The sequence below is a fragment of the Prunus mume genome, linkage group LG2 (assembly GCF_029339155.1).
Source record: "Prunus mume cultivar Tortuosa linkage group LG2, ASM2933915v1, whole genome shotgun sequence".
NCBI classification, from domain to species: domain Eukaryota; kingdom Viridiplantae; phylum Streptophyta; class Magnoliopsida; order Rosales; family Rosaceae; genus Prunus; species Prunus mume.
This window is the reverse complement of record NC_142699.1, coordinates 30,390,371-30,410,617: the sequence shown is the minus strand read 5'-3', so window position 1 is coordinate 30,410,617 and position 20,247 is coordinate 30,390,371. Positions and strand designations below refer to the sequence as shown.

The window sequence follows — 20,247 nt, the reverse complement described above, 5'->3', positions numbered from 1 at the left end:
CGCTTCTTCTTCGGTTTTCCTCTTTTTTTGGTCTTCTTCTCTCGATCTTTTTTTTTTTTTTTTTTTATTCTTCCTCTTAATTTGAAAGTCAGATTTGGGGAAGAGGGTTGGGGGATAGTTTGGTTTGTGTAATATGGGGTGGGGTATCAATTGGCGGTTGCTATTTGGGGTGGGGGATCAATTGGGTTGGCTGGGTAAGGATGTGTTGGAGGTGGTTGGGTGCAAGTTGGCTTTTTGGAGTTGTGTCATTTGGGGTGGGTGTTTTAGGGTTGGTGGATGAATGTTCTAGAGGCAGGTGGTTGTGCGGCGGTGGGGTTTGCCCAAGAGGAGCAACTGTGAGGATGAGGTGGGTTTCGTGGGCTGAGAGAGATAGGAGATGGGAGATGGGAGATGAGGATTGTTGGAGTGGGTTGATGTGGTAGGTGGGCTAAGGTCGCGGTAAGGGAAGGTGGAGAGGTGGTGGTGACATCGAAGTGAGGGCTAAGTGGAGATGGCCGGTATGGGTGGGGACGAGGTTACTAGTTCTTTTTCTTTTATAAAATAATAATAATAATAATAATAATAATAATTTTTAATGTTTAAATTTTAATTATTTAAAAGAATTTTTGATTTTTTTATAATGTTTTTATGCCATAAGGGACAAAAAGATGAAAATACCTCTGCCACGTCAGCAATTTTGTCAGGATTAACAATGAAGTTGACGGCAAAGGGCAAAGTAAGACGCAAAACCATGGTCAAATAGGGTAGGTCACTTTCAGTTTCAGATGCAGTAAGATTTGACCCAAATTTTAAATAGCATTTTAACTAATAAGACTACGTAATAATAATAATGCAAGACACACAAGTATCAAAGTAAACATATAATCACAAACTAGTTATTGTATCATGATATTTTTCTACCCAATACTGAAAAGAGATCCATTACGCATACGATTGTATAAAAAAAAATTTAAAAAAAATTGTCAATGAAAGTTGGTTGAGTTGGTAAAGATCATTCTCTTCGCTATCTAGATCTAGATTCGAGTGCTGCTGTTTACAATTCCTCTTGATGGATAATCTGTAAAAACTAAAAAATAGCTAAGACTCCCTCTGAGGTCTTAGTATGCCAAGCCTTGGGATGGAGTAGCCTCCCTCCTCTCCCCCTAAATTTTTGTTCATTAATAAAAATATAAATGAAAGGTAAGCATAGAATCTAAATTCATCACCTAAAATACTTTGAATTACTTGTGTTACTTTCATATTGTGTAGACCATTTGACTACAACACTGACGTGGACCTCCCACCAGAGAGGGAGTGGATGAAACGAAAGGAACGGAGGCAGCGGAAAATGGAAAGGCGCGCACACAAACACACCATGGCATTTAATACAGAGTAGAAGAGCAGGCGGAAGAGGGAGTCAAATCCGAAGAACCAACGTCAACAAAGAAGGAACTACAAGTCATTACTAGATATTGTAACCGAATGTGAAGAGATATATATATATATAATGAAATCGAGAGAGAGAGAGAGAAGAAGAAGAAGAGAGCCAAGACAATGAAGTGAGAAGAGAGGGGCCTCGTGGCTGTTGAAGGGGTTCGATGATGGACGCCTGGCACGCCCATTAAGAAACGTGTTATGGGGATTCGGTGCTCCTCTTGCCGCGTGCTCCTTCTCTCTCTCAAAATCCTCATTTCCTCTCCTTTTCTGTATATAAATTCCAAAACCCACTTGGCTTTAGCCACTTCTACCTTGCTCAAGGGGTGCTTCTCTTCTCCTCTCTCTCTCTCTCTATGATCTCTTGTTGTTGAGGGTGAGTCCTGGCAGAGCTGAGCTGAGCTGCAAGATGGATTGGTTGCATAAGTTGAGGAGAGCTTTGCTTTCTTTCTCTGCCAGACTCAAACTGAGTAAATCTGTAGGTTGGTTCTTGCTTCTTCTGCAATTTAACTGATTTTCTTTTCCTTTATGTTTTTCCTTTTGATTTGATTTACCTTTTTCATGTTAAAATGACAATTGGGTACCACCCTGAAATCAAATGTCAGCTAGTGTTGATCAGGCTAGCCTTTAACGGCAATTGGGTTTCATGGGCTAAGATTTATTTTTGGCCATGGCAAAAAAATGTATTTAGATTTTGAGTACATTAGGAACTGTTGTTGCATTGTCATGTGAACAAGTTTTGTGTTTATGTTGCAGGGCGTGATGGTGGTGAGTATGGCGGAGTAGGCGGTCTGCTAAAGCTTCAAGATGATGTACAAATGTGTGGATATCAAGACGTACAGATTATGTGGAACATTTTAAGCAAAGCTCAGCGAGAGGAGATGATGATCATGGCAACAAAAAGAACTCAGCCAGCCCCCAAGCACAACAACAAGAAGCAAAGACAGCAACCCTCTTGGTCTTTCAAGACTTTCTTTTGGACCAGCCATGCAAAGAGCCCAGTCTTAGTTTAGTTTAGATACTTGTTCAGATGAGAAAAACAAATATTAAGTGTATGTATATATATGTGGTATATGTGTATATATATATATATATATATATATATGAGGGGAGCTTAAAGCAAAAATTTGAGTGTGATACAAATTTTTAGAGTAGTTCTTAGATCCCTCAGAAAAATATGATCAAAGTAACTAATACAAGTACCAGAGTTACTAGGAAAGTTTTGTACTTTCCAGAAGTTTCAAGCAAATGTTATATAAATATTGTGCACACAACATTGGGACATATACTTAAGAGCTGAGTTCAAGAAACCTTAGTGCCATAGGATGCTGGGCTTGTGAGAGTTGATCTGGTTTTAAAACTTCAACAATCTCCCCATCCACAAGGAGGCACACTATATCAGCAATCCTCTGGATTTGTTTGATGCTGTGTGAGACCATTATAATTGTCATGCCCTGTTTCTTCTTCAGCTTCTCCAAAGCACCTTCTATGTGCTCTGTTGATATTGGATCCAAGGCACTGGTAGGCTCGTCCAGCAGCAAAACCTACCCAAGTAGAATAGAAGACATTTTCAAGATGGCAGCATATAAAAAGGCCAAATGGACTTGAGAAAATGAACACTAAATAAAAGGGGGAGTTTGCAGACATGGGCTTAGTCAAGTTGGCTAGAGTTGATGTGCTCTTCACTCTGCGCCTAAGTTCGAATCCTTATCTTTGTAGTTTAGATTATATTAAAGTAGAATTTGCTAGAGCCGATGTGCTCTCCACTTTGCGCCTAAGTTCGAATCCTTGTCTTTGTAGTTTAGATTATATTAAAGTAAAATATTGATTGTATAAAATATATATAAGTACAAGGGGGAGTTTTTTTTTCTTCTAAATCAAATAGGAGCTGTTTACCTCAGGTGAATTGGCTAGGGTCCTAGCAAGTGCAACTCTTTGGGCTTGACCTACAGACATTTCAGAACCAGTCTTGCTGAAAAAAGATGAATCAAGGTCTACAAGGGTCAGCAACTTGTGGACGTCCTGGTCACTCAGCTTCTTCCCCCTCAATCGAGGACCATAACGTATATTGTCTGCAACTGTGCCTGAACAATTGAACAAACACTTGGGATCGTGAACCAATCTTACATATCATAAAGGGATGAAATGACCCACTTTAAATTCTTACCTATTAGAGAAAATTACGTGAATAATTCATACCAGAAAATCCTTTGAACCTATCCAACTACCTTTGTTATGAATGAGACTACATATTTTTAGGTACTTGCTACAGGAGTATACTCGGGTTTATTTTCAACATATCTATCGAGAAGCTAATATGGTATCAGATTTCGTGACAAAGAAGGGCCTTCCTGGAGATATTAGTTATGGAGTTAACTTTGATTTGTATGGTTGTCATATCCGATGTAACTTCTTTGTAATATTTTTTTTCCTTTAAAAAGAAAAAAGAAAAAAAAAGAGTGATGTTACAATCAACCATATGTCATTTGATCTGTTGTTTTAGTGTCTAATTCTGATCATGTGGAGCCATGTTCAACACCAGCCAAGTAATAAGACAGAATGGGTATAGCCACTACAATTATAGAAATATCTATATAGGGTGTGGAGAGCACCATATGATGGATTGTTTAGGTCCCATAAGAATAAAATCAAGTCCTGGTAGGCACTACTTAAAAAAGTAATTATTGGGTATAAAATGTGACAAAGGATTACATTGAACCACCCCACCCCAAATGAAAAGTCAGAAATATGCAAGAGCTTAAATTGGAATGCTTACACCAACTGTGACAGGTGCATAGGATATAATTATAATACAACCAATCTAATTTATATTATAATCACTCTCTAAAAATATGGGTGCCCAAACAAAACACAAAACATGCATAAGAAAAAATGGTGTTTGACCAAAATAAAATAAAAAACAAAAATAGAAATTACACAAGGAAGAATGGTGGATGAGGATGAGCAGAGCTTATGTGCAATCAACTAGTCACACCAATCCAAAAACACAATCAATTTACAACCCAACAACTGCAACCAAATCAATAGGGTATAAAGGAACCAAGGAGTTTAACAGAAGTTACAAGTTAGCAATTCAACAATTTGATAAAAACAATTTGTGCTTGAACAGAGAGAGACAAAGACTGGTAGTTGGAGATAAGATTAGATCAAAAATTCAAATGGGTACCTTCAAAAAGAGCAGGAAGCTGGAAGAGCATGCCGACCTTGCGCCGGAGGCTGAGAACATCCAGCTCCCGAAGATCATGGCCGTCCAAGAAGACAGTCCCAGATGGAGGCTCCCAGAGGCGGTTGAGAGCTCTGAGCAGCGTCGATTTGCCGCTGCCACTGGGGCCGATGACCCCAACGATCACGCCTTTTGGTATGTCCAAGCTCAACCCATTGAGTATGGCGCATCCAGTGGTCTCTGATTTCTTGGTCAGATTTCGTATCCGGAATTTCACGTCCCCATCGGCTTCTCCAATGTCCACTGTCAGTAGGTGCTCTCTAGTTGCTTCATCCCCATCTGCCAAGCAAAACCCAGAAAAATTAAGCACACCAAAAAGCCAAAATCAGTGTTTTGATTGATGGATGGAAGTTGAGTACATGGAAAAGGTTCGAAAATGTTCTCTTTCTCTTTTTAAATTGGGTTAGTGATGACAGGATAGCAGATTATGTTGTCAGATTGTCAATCTGAACTACTGATTGAACGGGTTCTCATCAATGCATGGTCTAGATTTAGAGATAATATACATGTCATATATTTGGCAAGAGAATATGATTTCAATAGCATAGAAGTGAGTAAGTAGTACCATCAAGGGAGAGGTGTGCCAAACCATTTGGAGGTGAAGCCATTGTGAATTGTTGTAATGTGTGTTTAGAGACTTGGATTGAGATGAGATGGAGAAGGAAGAGAAGGGGGGTGTATTTTATGGAAGACTTGGAAGGTACAATTTGTTTGTACCAGTGCATAAACAAATAAAGCCTTCCCCAGAGTGCAATAGTCCAACAGCGACAGGGTGGAGTTGTAGCCAAATATTCATTGATTCTTGAATGCAACCCTTGTTCTGGCTTTGAGAGATAAACCCACTTGTGTAATCTCGAAGGGTATCTTACAAAATGATAAAGTAATAGCATCCAGTCACCAGTGGGGCATACATAGAGGCATTGTCAACTACTGCTGATGGTACGGACTGAGGAGGGAATATGTCTCTCCTCGGTTCCATTTCCATGTAATGTCAACATTTTTTTAAAAAAAAATTTGTTGTGACATCTTAGCACCCACCTCGGTAAGAACATAGAAGATGTCTTTTCATATTTTGATGCTGCTTTCACCATTTTTCTTTGCTTTAATATTCTGCCTTTTATCAGAAGAATACAACTAAAATAAGTTTGCTTCAAGGCCCGATACACCAGATGTACCTGCAAAAACTTAAGCATTGAGCTAAATGTCATGTAAAGTTCAAAGGCAATCTCGCAACTAAATAAAGATAGAAACTAGCGAAGAGCAATAATACGAAGATAACCATATATGAAAGCAGTAGCACCATCCAGTTATTTACAACTCCCGATAGCAAGCTATCGGAAATTCAATGGACTACAAAAGAAGAAAGTAATCTGGCTGCACAACTGGATGACGTTCTGCTTTCAAAGTAGCAGTAGCAACTAGCACGAATGGCTTAGCCAAACCATCAAGCATTCAAGATTTAACACAAACAGAACTTGGAAAACTTCAGATGATAATGAAAGACTTTAGTTATTACATAATGTTACAAACTTAACATATGCCCAGCTATGGAGCATGTGAATAAATTGTAAGATTGAAATTCTGAATAATGTTTAGTATACATGCAGCAGTGCGACATGAGCATGCTGCAGATGGAAGAAAAACATGGGAAATATTTTCTTCTTTTTTGTGATGATCAAAAGAGCATCTGGCCGGAAGACTTGAATAACGTGATATCAGATAGAAGAAAACCACCTTTTGATGCTACTTCCATCGAGAACCACCAAGTCTAATTACCTCTTCACCACCATTGTCAATCCTGGGAATCCTATCCATACTAGCATCCCCTTTTTGTTCACTCATATCACCATAAAGATCCCTAAGTTTTGCCAGATTGCTAGATGCAGATGTTCTATCCTTGTTTACATCTCTTTGTGGACTCAAATGAAGTGCAGCGCCAGCTTGCAAGCTCCTACTTCTACTCCTGCTCCTACTGCGGCTCCGACTCCTACTCCTACGGTAATGTCTACCGCCATCACGGCTACTCTCATATTGGTCTCTTCGGCTATCTCTCTCTGTATATTTGGACCTTCGATCATAATCAGAACTGCGTTCTCTATCTTTCTCTCGCTCCCTTTCCTTATCCCTAACTCTCTCCCTTGCTCTGTCTCTGTCTCGATCCCGCTCCCGTTCCTTGTATCTTTCTCGATCCCGATCCCGATCACTATCCCTTTCTCTTTCTCTTTCTCGATTCCGATCCCGGTCCCTTCCTCTGTCCCTGTCCCTGTCCGAATATTCTCTGTCAGAATACTCACGGCTCTGGCTGCGATGGGTCCGTAGATCATCACTGCTGGCTTTGTCATAAGGTGGTGGTGGCGGTAACGTACGACGAACAGGTGATGAGTCCCTTGTTGAAGCACGATGTGGGGCACGTTGACCAAAGGAAACTGAAAGTGCTGCTTTCACAGAAGGGGGGCGTCGGGCTGTGTCATCAGATCCATGACGGGTAGCTTCCCCTGTAATGCCAGAAAGTTTGGTGGGGAGTTTCATCTTCTCCAGATGAGCTACAATCTGACGCAACACAGGAACAGGGATACGGGGGAAAAGGGTATCAAAATAGTACTGCAATAGCACAATATACAATGTTAATTCATTTCTCCGAGGATAGCAATAAAAGTGTTATGAGGACAACAAAAATAGTATTTAAATTGCTGCATGTTATTGTTATGTGTTGTCTGATTAAGGTGCATCAGAAACTATGCACAAGGTGTACAAAGCTATCAACTATGATCAGTTAGAAAAACTATTACATATTTATATACATGCATATACATTATAATGAACAATAAAGCAATATATCATCATCCAACTGCGGCTTTGAACACACCAAATTAACAGTTCATTAACACTCTTGGACAGTTTCTAGATGGAGAAACTCAAATTGGGAAGAAATGCTATTGCTTTTTCACGTGTTAAATTTGGACCTTAAACAGTAGAGCATTCTGAGACCATGCTTCAAAGCGCCAAGAAGAACATGTATTCAGATCTTAATCGCACTGTAATCTGAAAAACAGCAGCTGTGACTGTAAAGGACTGCATTGTCGGAACATTAGGCAGAAGATTTGAAGGTACTGTCCCAGAAGCATGAACAAGAGTATTTTATACAATGCCTTCAAGTTTGATATGTGTGTGTGAGTGTGTATTGAAAGCACATTGAGAACACATTTCTTCATGCTACTCAACTGAAAACCAACCACTTCTTTCTACTACAAACTCTTTCTCCAATCCCTTTGCACAAGGTGTGGCCTCTCAACAGATAACTCTTGAAGAAAAGCTGGCAAATAGAGAGCCTCTAATACTATACAACTTTGTCAAGAACATTTGTAAATAACTGTAATGTCACTTGATAAGAAAATTTACATGTAATTTGATTCTTGGTTTTAAATGAGGAGCTTGCCTCGGATTTAGGCAACAGATCTTGCCCTACACTTCTGCTATATGGTGTAATTGAATCTTATAGGGTCTGAAGAATTTATTTCCTTGCTGTCATGGCTTTTAGCTTTAAATAAAACAATATCAAGGAGAGTTTAATATTTTGTTATTGCAATCTTCTGCAGTTAAACGTGCATAAAATATCCAACTTATCAAGACAAATCAGATATAATTAATCAAAAAAGATTTTGGAGTGAGAGAAATGGGCCTATCTTGGATGACAAAGAGCTCCCAGTTGGCCTGCTAAAGGAATATATTGTGTCATGTTTTTGGGTGGTGAAATACTAGCATATAATAGAATTAGGTTCTTCAGCATTCTATATATAGTATAGTACACTTGAAAGTGTACACCGCATGCATTATGAAGCCTTGGTCTTTTGTGGCCAGAAAAACCAACTTAATGCATCCTAGAGAGAGGGAGGACGGAGGAGGGGGGGTACAGAATACAATTCGTTATGCCATAACATTTTAATTATAAAGCATACTTGAAAGAAACTAACCTGTCCAAGAAGCAAATCGCGCACATATACACCCATAGTTGTCGTTCGTCCATTGGAACCAGGAGAGAATTCCTGAAACCAAAGCCCACACAACAATGAAGAACTCCAGTAGAATAAAATAAAAATGCTAATATAACAATAAAAAGTTAAAAACTAAGGAAAACAAGTGACTAGTGTCATAGAATCTGCATCAGTGAGAAATATATTAGAACCATAGACAGCAGATAGAGTAAAAAGAATTTATATTTGCTGGATACAATACAGTTACAGCACTGATTGAAATTGGAGAACAAAAATATCATAAGAGAATAACAAAAGGTATTACAGAAAGAGACCATTCGTATAAATGCAAATAAATCCACGAGGCATTCAATATCAGATTTGATGTATATGGGGGTGCACAGACGATGTCATGTTGAGATAAGAAGGTGAAGTATAGTGCCGACTAGAACACAACCCATTCAGGACTAATTCAGAACATGTCAGACTCAACATATTAATGGAAATTTGTCCAATGCAATGTATGATTCACATTATAATCTAACCTAATCATCTTCGTTTTCACTCACTTCCAAAAACTAGGCAAGCATACCTTCCCCTTAATATCAAACCATATTTTGATTCTGGGTCAAACTAAACCTGAAAGAATGTACTCCCAGTCAGATTTTAAATCAAAGAATTATGAAGTGTAGATTTTATGTCACTGCACTTCTTGTTTTTCTTTATAAGTTCTCTAAAGCCCATGCTACTCCTTTGACACAAAATTAAATCGAGAAAGAGCAGCGAATTAAAAAAGATAAGCAAAAGGGATGACCGTCAATGGATTTTTTATTTCTTTAAATTTTGTTATTACATTCAATATTTTGATTTTGTTTCTTTAAGAATCTTTAAAATTATCAAAGCTGGGGAGAAGGAACTACCATTGCCAAATTATAAGTAATAAAGGGCAACTTTTCATTTTGATCACCAAAAAAGGCAGAACAAAATAATACAAAGCAGTTATAGTCAACCAAAATTAAGAAGGAAAAAAAACAGCACAACACCTTTAAGAATCGAATCTTCGTTGTTTCAGTCACGTCGAGCACTAAGAATAAAAAAAATCTTATGATTTAGACAGTTAAAGGTATGTACTCCATGTAGTAGCAACTTCGCCACTACCACATTTGCATGCCATGGAAATTGAGACACAGACAAATGGTTAGTATGTTTTGTAAACAGCTCATCTATGGGTATACAACAAGCAATAAAGTTATAAAGATGTCCAAATCCATCAAAATAAGAAAACAGACGGGGATTTTGCAGCTTTCTAATTTTCAGAAACAAAAGTACTTTGCCCAGAATTTAAAAAAATTCAAAAACCTTGATAAATTTGAGCAGAATTGCACCAGAGAATCACTCAATTCAGATTCCGTAAACCATAAACATCCATTCCAGAAGGAATAAAGTCCTTTCCAGATAACATTTTTGATAACTACAAAGAAGGGTATGCTTGGCATCTATAAAGCAAAGTAGCTCCACAGATATGATAAGAAAGTAAAATTTTGAAAACTAAATACATAAGCAATCTATTATAAGTCAATAAGAGCAAAGGGCTTCATTTACCTCCTCATCTTTAATGTAGGGTTCAACCCAATTCCACAGAGTCTTCGGGTCTGCAGCATATCTCAAGTAGAGGAACCCAACCTGAAAGCAAAATTAAAACTACAATGATTATTGATTAAGCAAGTAGATAGCACAAAACATTGTAATGAGGAACATGGTACTTGTCAAATTGAAAACAACACATAAAAATAAGTATGGAATGTTGAATTGACATACATACATACCGCTCTTATGTAAGGAGAGTCTTCGTGCTTTAAGAGACCGTGCATTTGCTTAACGGTGAGCTTCATGGTGAAAAACTTGTAAAGCAGACAGAAAGCGGTGGACGGGCCCCTGCAATTCCCGGTCATCCATGGCTCAACGTGGTCTACTTGGTTGTAAATTTCATCAATAACTTCATGGTAGGTCTTTAACCGGTAAAGCTCTTTGAAGTAGTCCGAAGATAGAATGTTCATACAGAGCACCTTCTCGAGCAACGAGTCAATGGGCTTACCACATGTCTGTACCTCCATCGACGCCTACGCTTCTGCAATTCAAACATTCAATTTTCATCACCAATGTTTCAAAGCATAACATTATCCCCATTAATAATAGATAGAACAGAAAGGCTCATAATTTGCTCTTCCAGCAGTTCCGAAGATGGAATCTAGGGTTAGGGTTAGGGTTACAAAGAACAAACTAGAGGAGGAAAGGCAACTTACTTTAAGCAATCTGGAAGAAATTTCTAATTCGCGATCAGCTGAGCTTCAAAGTTTCAAACCCTCTTCGCCTCTCTCTCTCTATCTTCGTCCTGAATCCGGACGTCGACGCCCGAGGGGTAGCTTTTCTTCTTTTTGTTATCTCTTTTTCCTATTTATTAAAAATTGAAAAGCCAAAAGAAAAAAGGAAACAAAATACTGAACAGTTTGGGTCTGGAACTTTTGGTCGGTTCATACTTTCAAACATCAACATGGGCTTCGTTTCTATTGGGTTGTGACTTGAGAATGGGCTGCTATATTTGATTTAATAAGTCCAGTTTCAACGCACCAAACAACTACTAAGCCTCTCGTCTATTTTAATTGAAATAATCCAGTCGAGTCTCACCCACCAAGTGTGGACTAAACTTAATAATAGGTTGGGAAGTGATTTTCATGCTCCTTTTTTACCTGTGCACAATCAAAAGAGAAACAAGGGAAAAAAACAAGAGAAAGAGTGCAGAAGGAGAGGGAGAAAATGAGAGTGCGAAAATCACTAACCAAAGAAAAATAGAGGTCAGTAAGGGCATCAAACTCGCTTATTTTTCATCTCTCATGTTCTTTCTCTTCGTTTTGTGTTTATCTTTTCTCTATGTTTTTCCAAAACCTAATTCGTAGTGGAAATTTGATGGACACCCTTACACTTGTACAATAGAATTAAAATTATGGATATCATTTAAATCAAAAGCATTGTATTACAAAACTACGGGTCTCCTCTCAACCTTTTACACAAGGAAATTTGCATAAATATCATATGAACTTTTAAGCATGTGCATCATTACTACATGAACTTTTTATTCTTATTTTTAACCACCTGAATTTTGTAAAGTGTTGCAATCCACTACCTACGTCTAACTCCGTTAAAATTTCAATTAATGGCATGTTTACTAATCCGTATTTGGATTAGGATGAATTGAATTAAGGATGAATTGAATTGAGGAGGAGTTGGATTGAGAATAATTAGATTCTGGATTCCTATTAAAGTTGTTTACTAAACCATATGGATTGAGGGGAGTTAGATTCCAAATTTCTATTGAAGTTGTTTATTAAACTATATGGAATTAGTGTAGGTGTGGTACTAACACTAATTAACAAAATGTCATCGTTATTAGATTAAAGTAGATGGCAACTTTGAAATTTTAAAAATTGTATGAGGATATAATGGGTAAAAAAGATGAATTCCTAATAGGCTAGTTCTCCGGGAATTAAAATATCACATCCTACCCAATAATTGAATTCCTCCAAAATCAAGAATTCAATTCCTAATTTTGTGTGGGCTTTACTTACTTTTCAATTCCTTGGTGTGAAGTAAACGCGGGAATCCTCCATATATGAAATTTAATTATTGATGAGAATTCCAATTCCTAATTAGTAAACACACCATAAGTGTAAAGGCATTTTCATCAGTCACTATAATTAAAAAGAAAAAAAAAAGTTAACCTAATTATCCAGAATTTAATTTGTAACGCATCACCAGCTAAGAATTGGTTCTTGGTCGTATCAAACTCCACCACCTTCATAAATGGCCCTTAATTGTGTCTCAAATTCACTACTGTGGTGTGCTGGATATAACTATATTCCATAAAAAGGAATTGCGGAGCTTGCTAATAATGCATACAGTGAGTTTTCCCTTCAATTTGAACACTCCAAGCCAAGAGATGCCAAGAGACAGATCATGGTAAGGTCTAAGGTGTATGCAAAGCCTTTTTTTGGGGGGCCGGGGCGGGGGCCTGGACGGGGGGGCCGCGAGAGAGGATTGGTGTTGGTATTTTTTCCAAGATCCATGAAAACCATACGAAGAATTTGCCTCATGTCTTTTTTTCCAAGATCTATGAAAATCATAGTCTACTTTTTCCGAATCTTCCAATAGCTATGAAAATTATGTGAAAACTAAGGCCTGAATCTTTTTGTGTGTTACCCACCAAAATCTCATCTTTCTTCCGGTTTAATTTCAAAAGCAATCGAACACCTCGTTATTGTTGGTGATTGACATTTCTTTTTTCTTTTTTAAATTTTATTTTTTTATAATTCTTTTTAGTTACAATGAATTGACGGAAACACCCTTAAATTTAACGGAGTTAGACATAGTAGTGGATTGCAACACTTTACAAAGTTCAAGTGATTAAAAGTAAAAATTTAAAATTCGGGTGATATTTTTGCAAATGTCCTTTTTTCTAAATATATACCCACTACTTGAATCTCATTTCCCGCTTTATTTTGTTTTCTCTTTGTTATTATGAACAATAACTCTCTCAGCTTTACTCGTCCCATATCTTTCTCTGTACCTTATTTGGTTAGTATATGAGTCATTATTAAATTAATAAGCTAATGCATAGACAAAATTTAGAATTTTGTAACAAGTTTAAACCAACCCAAAGAAAACAAATAGCTTGAATTGGCCAAGGTGCTCATTGTGTCAATAATTCATGACTCTACCCATGCATTTAAGTAAAATTTGACCGTTAATACATTGTGAATTCTACTTCTTAAACGATGAAGTATTTCTCGAACTTGTGTAAGCGACTAATCGTAGCACTAGCATACCTCTTTAATGAATTCCCCACGCCATCCCTGATGGATATTTCTTATAACTTAGTAACATTAAATTATCATAAATGTTCTATTATTTTCTTTCCTTTTGGGCATGTTGGAACTTGAAACAAGGTTTTACAGGCCTGTAGTACTAGCACGGTTGGTAGATGAGCTCAGCTAAAACAGCTTTCAGTAGAGCAACGTTCCAAAAGGCACAATCCCAATCCCATTCCTATCCCAGAACAGAACAGAACAGAACAGGGGGAAAAAAAAAAAAAACAGGTGAATGGTGGTTTGGAATTGGATTGATCTGCAACATAAAAAAACTCTCACAAAATCCAATCCATAGCAGCTGATAAAGCGCAAGACGCAGATACACACGCGAGTCCAATTCAGTCCAATCCAGTCCAGAATCAACCAAAAGAGGGGGGACCAACCTTGTGGCTGTTCGTTGTTGCGTTCGGTCCCACACAAACATGCATCACGTGTTCAGTTACAAAACCGTGGTTTTTATTTTATATTTTATTTTGGGTTTATTTTTATTTTCCTCAAATTTGTGACGCACAAATGCCTGATTGATTTGATTCATTCGGTATATACTTCAATTGACAAACACAGCCTACCTATGGATCTTCCTTGCCTATCCATCTAGTATGGGATGGGAGATGGGATGGGAGATGGATCTAATCTTCCACATCAGAACGAGAGTGTTTCTTTTCTGCCCTCGGTGCTCATGTTGTTCCGTTATTGTCTTTGTTTCCTTCTTTCTGAAACGTCTTTGTCCATCAAATGAAGAATCAATAATGCAATAGTAATGTTATAGTAATGCAATAATGCAATCTAGACCTTCGTTGGTGAGAATCAAGATTCATTAAAGTGGCCAATACTTATGACATTCAGCCTTCACTTTACTCGAGAAAGAATCTCATGAGTTCAAATCTCATAAACGACAATTGTTGAAAATAAAACATTCAATGTTTATGTTTATAATTTGGATGAATCAAATATACACAACATTATCATACCATGTAGTCTATCAAATACGTCCATTAATTCTCAATGTCAAAATCACCGTATTTATTCACTGAATAAAGTGTAAGTATACTAATGAGTGTGTTTTACTTGTTAAAAACAAATGAGACCCATACATATTGAAGATTTGAATAACTAAACATGTCACATCATTAGACAAACATACTTAGATATATAAAAAAAAGGTTTGTAACTCTAATATTAAATTAAGAGCATTTATCCCTGTACTTGATACGTCGAGTTATAATTATAAGCTTCATTTATGAAAAAATAAATTATTTTATAAAATCATTTCATGATGGTAGCAAATGATCGTATAATTAGGAGTTATATAAATGATGGAGATATAGAAAGATAGATGCCTTTGTCCAGTTAATTTTGTTGTTATCTTTGGACAAGAATCTCAAGAAAAAGAAGCCCCCCATTTTGCGCCTCAAAAACTACAAACTCGCTCACCCTCACACCCCTCCAAACCCCTTTCTTCTTCAACCTCCTGCTACTGCGTCAGAAAAAAAACATGGGCCTTGTTTTTCTCTTTCTCAAACCCGCCACCTCCTCCACAACCCCCTTCTTCTTCCTCCTCCTCTTTCTTCTCCTCACCTCCCTCTCTTTTCTCACTGCACCCACTCTCGCAGACACCACCCGCCATGTCTCCACCCCAGACTTCGGCGACATTGCCTCCATATCAGCAAACCCATCACCTTCCCCACCCAACGCGGGCCCAGCCAAGGCCTCCTCCTTCCGGCCCAGCATCGCCATAATCGTCGGCGTCCTCACCACATTGTTCTCCATTACATTTCTCCTCCTCCTCTACGCCAAGCACTGCAAGCGCGGTGCTCTCGTAGTCGTTGCCGGAAACTCCAATTCCGGACCTTCCGGATCCACCCAGCGCAAAAACTCCGGTATTGACCGCTCTGTCGTCGAGTCCTTACCCGTTTTCCGGTTCGGGTCGCTCCGAGGTCAGAAGGAGGGGCTCGAGTGCGCCGTCTGCCTGACCCGGTTCGACCGGGCCGAGGTCCTCCGTCTCCTCCCCAAGTGCAAGCACGCCTTCCACGTCGAGTGCGTCGACACGTGGCTCGACGCCCACTCCACCTGCCCGCTTTGCCGGTACCGGGTCGACCCGGAAGACGTGCTCTTAGTCGACGACGCCTCTAAGATCTTGCACAGCCAGCAAAGCAGCGACGTCGTTTTGGATATCGAGAATGACCCGGGTTATCGCCGGGTTTCGGGGCGTCACTCGTTCGCCGGAGAGCAAAGACCGGGTAACCCGATTCCGACGTGGTCGTTTCGGAGGTCTCTGGACAGCTGGACGGCGTTTAGAAAGAAGAGCGAACCGTCGACCGTGGGATGCCTGGACCGCCCGAGAAAAGACGGGCTGCTGTTGGGCCAGGACAGGACGAGGTTGGAGCACCGGATTATAATCTCCCCCGGGTTGGCTTGTGGCCCCGGCGGGCTCCACCAAAGATGGAGCGACGTACAGCCGTCGGATCTTCTGTATCTACGGTCGGAGATGATTATGAGCGAGGGGTTGCCACGTCAGCCGTCTCAGCAGAATGAGAATAATAGTGCGCAGCAGGTGATCACAGTGCCAGCGGGGCCCGCAAGGCGAGCGGGGATCGAAGAGAGCAGGAGATCATGGAGCTGTGGTGGTGGCAGTAGCGTAATAAATTCGAGAAGCGTGTCGGAAATCACTGGGCTGAGCAGATTTTCGAACAGAGCGAGGAGTAATGAGAGTCTGAGCCACCACCAACAGCAACAACAACAGCGACAGCTCAAGCTTGTGGCCAGGTGGCTGGCGTGGGTTTCTTCTCTGTCACGTCCGGGTATACGGACGGAGCGTACAACGACCCCCACTCCACCGCCCGTCTGTTAGCTTTTAGTACCCTTTTTATACAGCAGACGCCAAAACTTAGATAGGAGAAGAAGAAAAAGCCAGTTCGCTACCTTCCAAAATATTTTTGATTTTTGTGGCTGAGAATATAATTTTCATGGAAAAGAAAAAAAAAAGAAATTTATTAGTGTGTTCTTAAACGGGAAAGGAAGGGGAACAGTGGAAGGCATGTGGATGTTAGAGTTAGGCTAGACACACGAGGAGAAGGATAGATATTCCAGACAACCACGGATACCGAAATGGCACGTGGATATTTTTGTATGCGGAAATCGCTTATTTCTTCTATTTTTCTTGGTAGCCACCTTGTTTGATTCTCTAGCATTTGTATATGTGATTGTTTTAGAATTTAGGTTTAGATATTCAATCATTCAGATCTCTCATGTTTGCTGATTTTTTTTTATTTTTTTTAAATTTCTTGGTTGCTCGGTACAGAATAACAATTAATTGTAAAAAAAGTCTGATGTTCATGTCTGATCTCAGGAGATGAGAATGAAAAATTCTCATTCCCGTCCATGGGAGCACTGAGAAATCGGACCAAGAAATAATATTTTATATTATTCTTGTATTTGGATAAGTTAGTCTAAGAAAAGTGCATTAAATAATTTTCCGAGGATAAAAATTCTGAAGAAAAGTCGAGGGTATGACATTTTGCCATCCCATGTTCCATGTATTGCATTCCCAACAATATAGTTGCCAAACATGATAATGCATTTTCGTACACATTTCTAAACTTCTAAATCTTGAACCAAGCAAGTTCCTCCCATGTTTATTAATTCGTAGTAGGAATTAAAATAAAGAGTTAAATTTCGATTACAAATTACTCTTGTGTTTACTTTCCATAAAGGAATGAAAAAGCAAGCGAGGTCACACAAAATTAGGAATTCAACTCTTGATTTTGGAGGAATTGGACTTTTGGGTGGAAGGTAGTATTTTATTTCCTGGAAAACTGGTCAATCAGGAAACCATCTTTTTTACTCATTATATCATCACACAAATTTTAAAATTCTAAATTTGCCATCCACTTTAACCCAATAATTTATTTAGAATATAAGTGCATTTTAGTAATCAAATTAATTTCAATTCCTACCCCGATTCCACATAGTTTAGTAAACAACTTTAATGGGAATACAGATTCTAATTCTCATCTATCCAACTCCTCCTGAATTCAATTCCTCATAACCTGATTACAGATTAGTTTTCTTTCTGTTGGGTTTGTATATCTTGCTACTCACCCCATGTTTTCTTTCATGAGTATCTTTTGCATTTTGAGCAAGTTTTCAGTTTCATCATGAGGTTAGTTAATTACATTTTGTAGCATGTATTTGGAATTGGATGGAAATTCAAGTTCAAATTGGTTACTCACTCATATGCAAATTTAATTCATATTTGTTTGTTGGTGTTTCCACAACGTAGCTAATCTTCTTGTTTATTTATTTATTATTATAAGTAACACAGAAATTACAACGCTGTAATTTCTAAAGAATCTAAATAAATTACAACATTGTGTTAACACAAAGAACATAGGGCAATCAACATCTAAAGATTCGCAAGAAATTGTCCTAGCCACCATGGAAGGAAAATTCTGTAACCAAATATGGCGAGCTGGGTAAAATGCCCCAGCTTCACAAGAGAGTCTTCCACAAAATTTGCTTCCCGAAAGACATGCTTGAAGGAGATGGCTTGAAAGTAATGTTAAAGCCTTTGAATATTGCCAACAATACAAGAATGTGAATCCACATCCTTGGTTGGAAGATGGTCTGCTTCACTGAACTTCCTCAGTTGCCAAAATGGCAAGCGTTGTTTCCTTGGTTGAATAATTTTATATTAGTTGACATTGTTAGTTTCCTCCAATATTTTACTTGCATTAACGTTTCATCTAATGAATATGAATCCAATATTTCCTCATCAAATTATATAACTCAACATCTAATAGGAAAACAATGCGGCAGCAAGGGAGCATTATTTATTATATTTAAATGGGAAAAAAAAAAAAAAAAAAACGAACTCTCTATCATGCAGAGCATATGCTCGTAGTACTGCTCACACGGGTGGCATGAATGATTACCATCCACAAAGGATCTAAAAGTGATGGAAATCATGACTTCAATTTTTACCATCCACAAAGGTTCAAATCTTATGCTAAATGATTGCACCATGAATTTTGGTCCACCAATTCTGAATGAACCTAGGCTGGCCCATTCTTTATATTCATTTCCAAAGATGCGATATCAGTTTTGGTCATAGCAAATTGTCCTGTACTATGACATGAGTGATCATATAGTGCAAGGAAAAAAGAAAACTTTCTTGTTTAGGGAAAAATTCCAACAAGCTGAAATCAATGGCAAGTTTAGATGATTTTGATTTGATGGCTCCCTTGCTGTTTGTGTGTAAGCCTCAATGACTAGTTCTTGTTTTTTTTTTTTGGGTTGGGATCTGCCCCTTTTCACCAAAAAGAACTTGGAAGATACTGAAGATCTCCTTTGAATCTTTAAAGCTATTAGGTGAAGAAATCCGATGAGTATGTATAGTTTTCTTTTATTAGGCAATTAGCTTGACTTAAGTTTCTTCTATTCTTTTGGCTGCTTGTGCTTTGTTTTGTTCTAGCATTGTATATTGGAATACTCATATGTTATTATTCTTTTAGAATTTGGATTAAGATATCCAATTATTCTAAACTTCCATGTTTGTCTTTTTGTGTGGTCGAAGTTAGGAAGTGAAATGATTTTCTCTCTCTCTAACACACACTATTAAGATGTCATGTGAAATTGAGTATGAGACCACTGATATGCAAGTCAACCTTTTTCATTAGGTCAGACACAATTGTCAACTTCTCATGTTTGCTGAGTGGACAACCCTTGTCAGTATATCACTTCGTTGGAGGATTTGATTTCGAATTTTATAAATGCTAGTTATGGCAAGCTCAATGGGGTTCTAATTGGGGTTGAACTACCTTGGGGATGTAAAGTATAGGAAGCAAATTGGGCTCTAATTGCAACAAAGTCCACATATGCACCGAGCTGGTTTAAGCAACGTGAAACCCACCTAAAAAATCCATCCTAAAAGGAACCAGAATGGGCTCTAAAGCCCAAGCCTAGCCATAGCATAGCAACCAAGTCCACAAATGTATGGAGCTGGTTAAAGTCCTGAAACCCATTGAGCCCCATGTAGCTTACTTGCATTGTATTTTAGAGCCACACGCGCGCCTTGTAAACAAAAGCACAAGCTTTGCTCGAAAGAAGGAAAAAACCAGAATTTGTGAGGCAAAATAAATTCTTGACACTGCAACAAAAAGACACATATCTCCAAATGAAGAACTCTATCTCTCTTGGATACTGCACATCGGTTGTCAGTATCTATTTGAAGACGTCACAGATTGCGCCCAACAAATAGAAGATTCGTAGTATTGTTTGTACTCACCTATTCAATTAAATTTCCAATAATTCAAAACCTAATCACATTTTTATTTGCAAGTTGAATTGTGACATGTTTGTTATGTTCTATATGGAACATATTGCGAAAGAGAGGTTATTCAAACAAGTGTCAACAAGAACTGTTGCACTTATCAAATATGGGAAATCAATTCTCATTCCAATGCTCCATTTCTCACCGACCAAACTTATCAAACATGAGAAATCAGTTTCCATTTCAAAGCTCTATTTCTCACAAACCAAACGCCCTGAGAGGAAAAAATGTTCAATAAAAATTGAGAAATCTTATACATGGTTTAGAAATTGTACTAGTTTGCAAGGGCCTTCACTCTAAAAAGAAAAAATAAAAAGAAATGATTTTATCTCAAAAGAAAAAATAAATTGAAAAGGTGTTAAAAAG

General features: G+C 38.3%; 3 protein-coding genes across 3 annotated transcripts; 1 reads left to right on the top strand and 2 right to left on the bottom strand.

Moving 5' to 3' along the window:
- Positions 1-2,527: 2,527 nt before the first annotated feature.
- On the bottom strand, positions 2,528-5,605 carry ABCI17 (non-intrinsic ABC protein 3). Its single transcript, XM_008225606.3, has 4 exons — positions 5,223-5,605; positions 4,601-4,936; positions 3,310-3,497; positions 2,528-2,957 (listed from the first exon to the last, which is right to left on the bottom strand). The coding sequence occupies exons 1-4, from the start codon at positions 5,545-5,547 to the stop codon at positions 2,703-2,705; spliced, it is 1,104 nt and encodes a 367-aa protein (XP_008223828.2). The 5' UTR covers positions 5,548-5,605; the 3' UTR covers positions 2,528-2,702.
- Positions 5,606-6,132: 527 nt separating this feature from the next.
- ATSRL1 (PRP38 family protein) lies at positions 6,133-11,127 on the bottom strand. Its single transcript, XM_008225605.2, has 5 exons — positions 10,932-11,127; positions 10,455-10,756; positions 10,231-10,311; positions 8,629-8,700; positions 6,133-7,258 (listed from the first exon to the last, which is right to left on the bottom strand). Exons 2-5 carry the CDS (start codon positions 10,740-10,742, stop codon positions 6,401-6,403), a joined length of 1,299 nt encoding a protein of 432 aa, XP_008223827.1. The 5' UTR covers positions 10,743-10,756; positions 10,932-11,127; the 3' UTR covers positions 6,133-6,400.
- A 3,744-nt stretch (positions 11,128-14,871) lies between these two features.
- On the top strand, positions 14,872-16,733 carry ATL43 (RING/U-box superfamily protein). Its single transcript, XM_008225604.3, has one exon. It carries the CDS (start codon positions 15,046-15,048, stop codon positions 16,399-16,401), a length of 1,356 nt encoding a protein of 451 aa, XP_008223826.2. The 5' UTR covers positions 14,872-15,045; the 3' UTR covers positions 16,402-16,733.
- Positions 16,734-20,247: the final 3,514 nt, after the last annotated feature.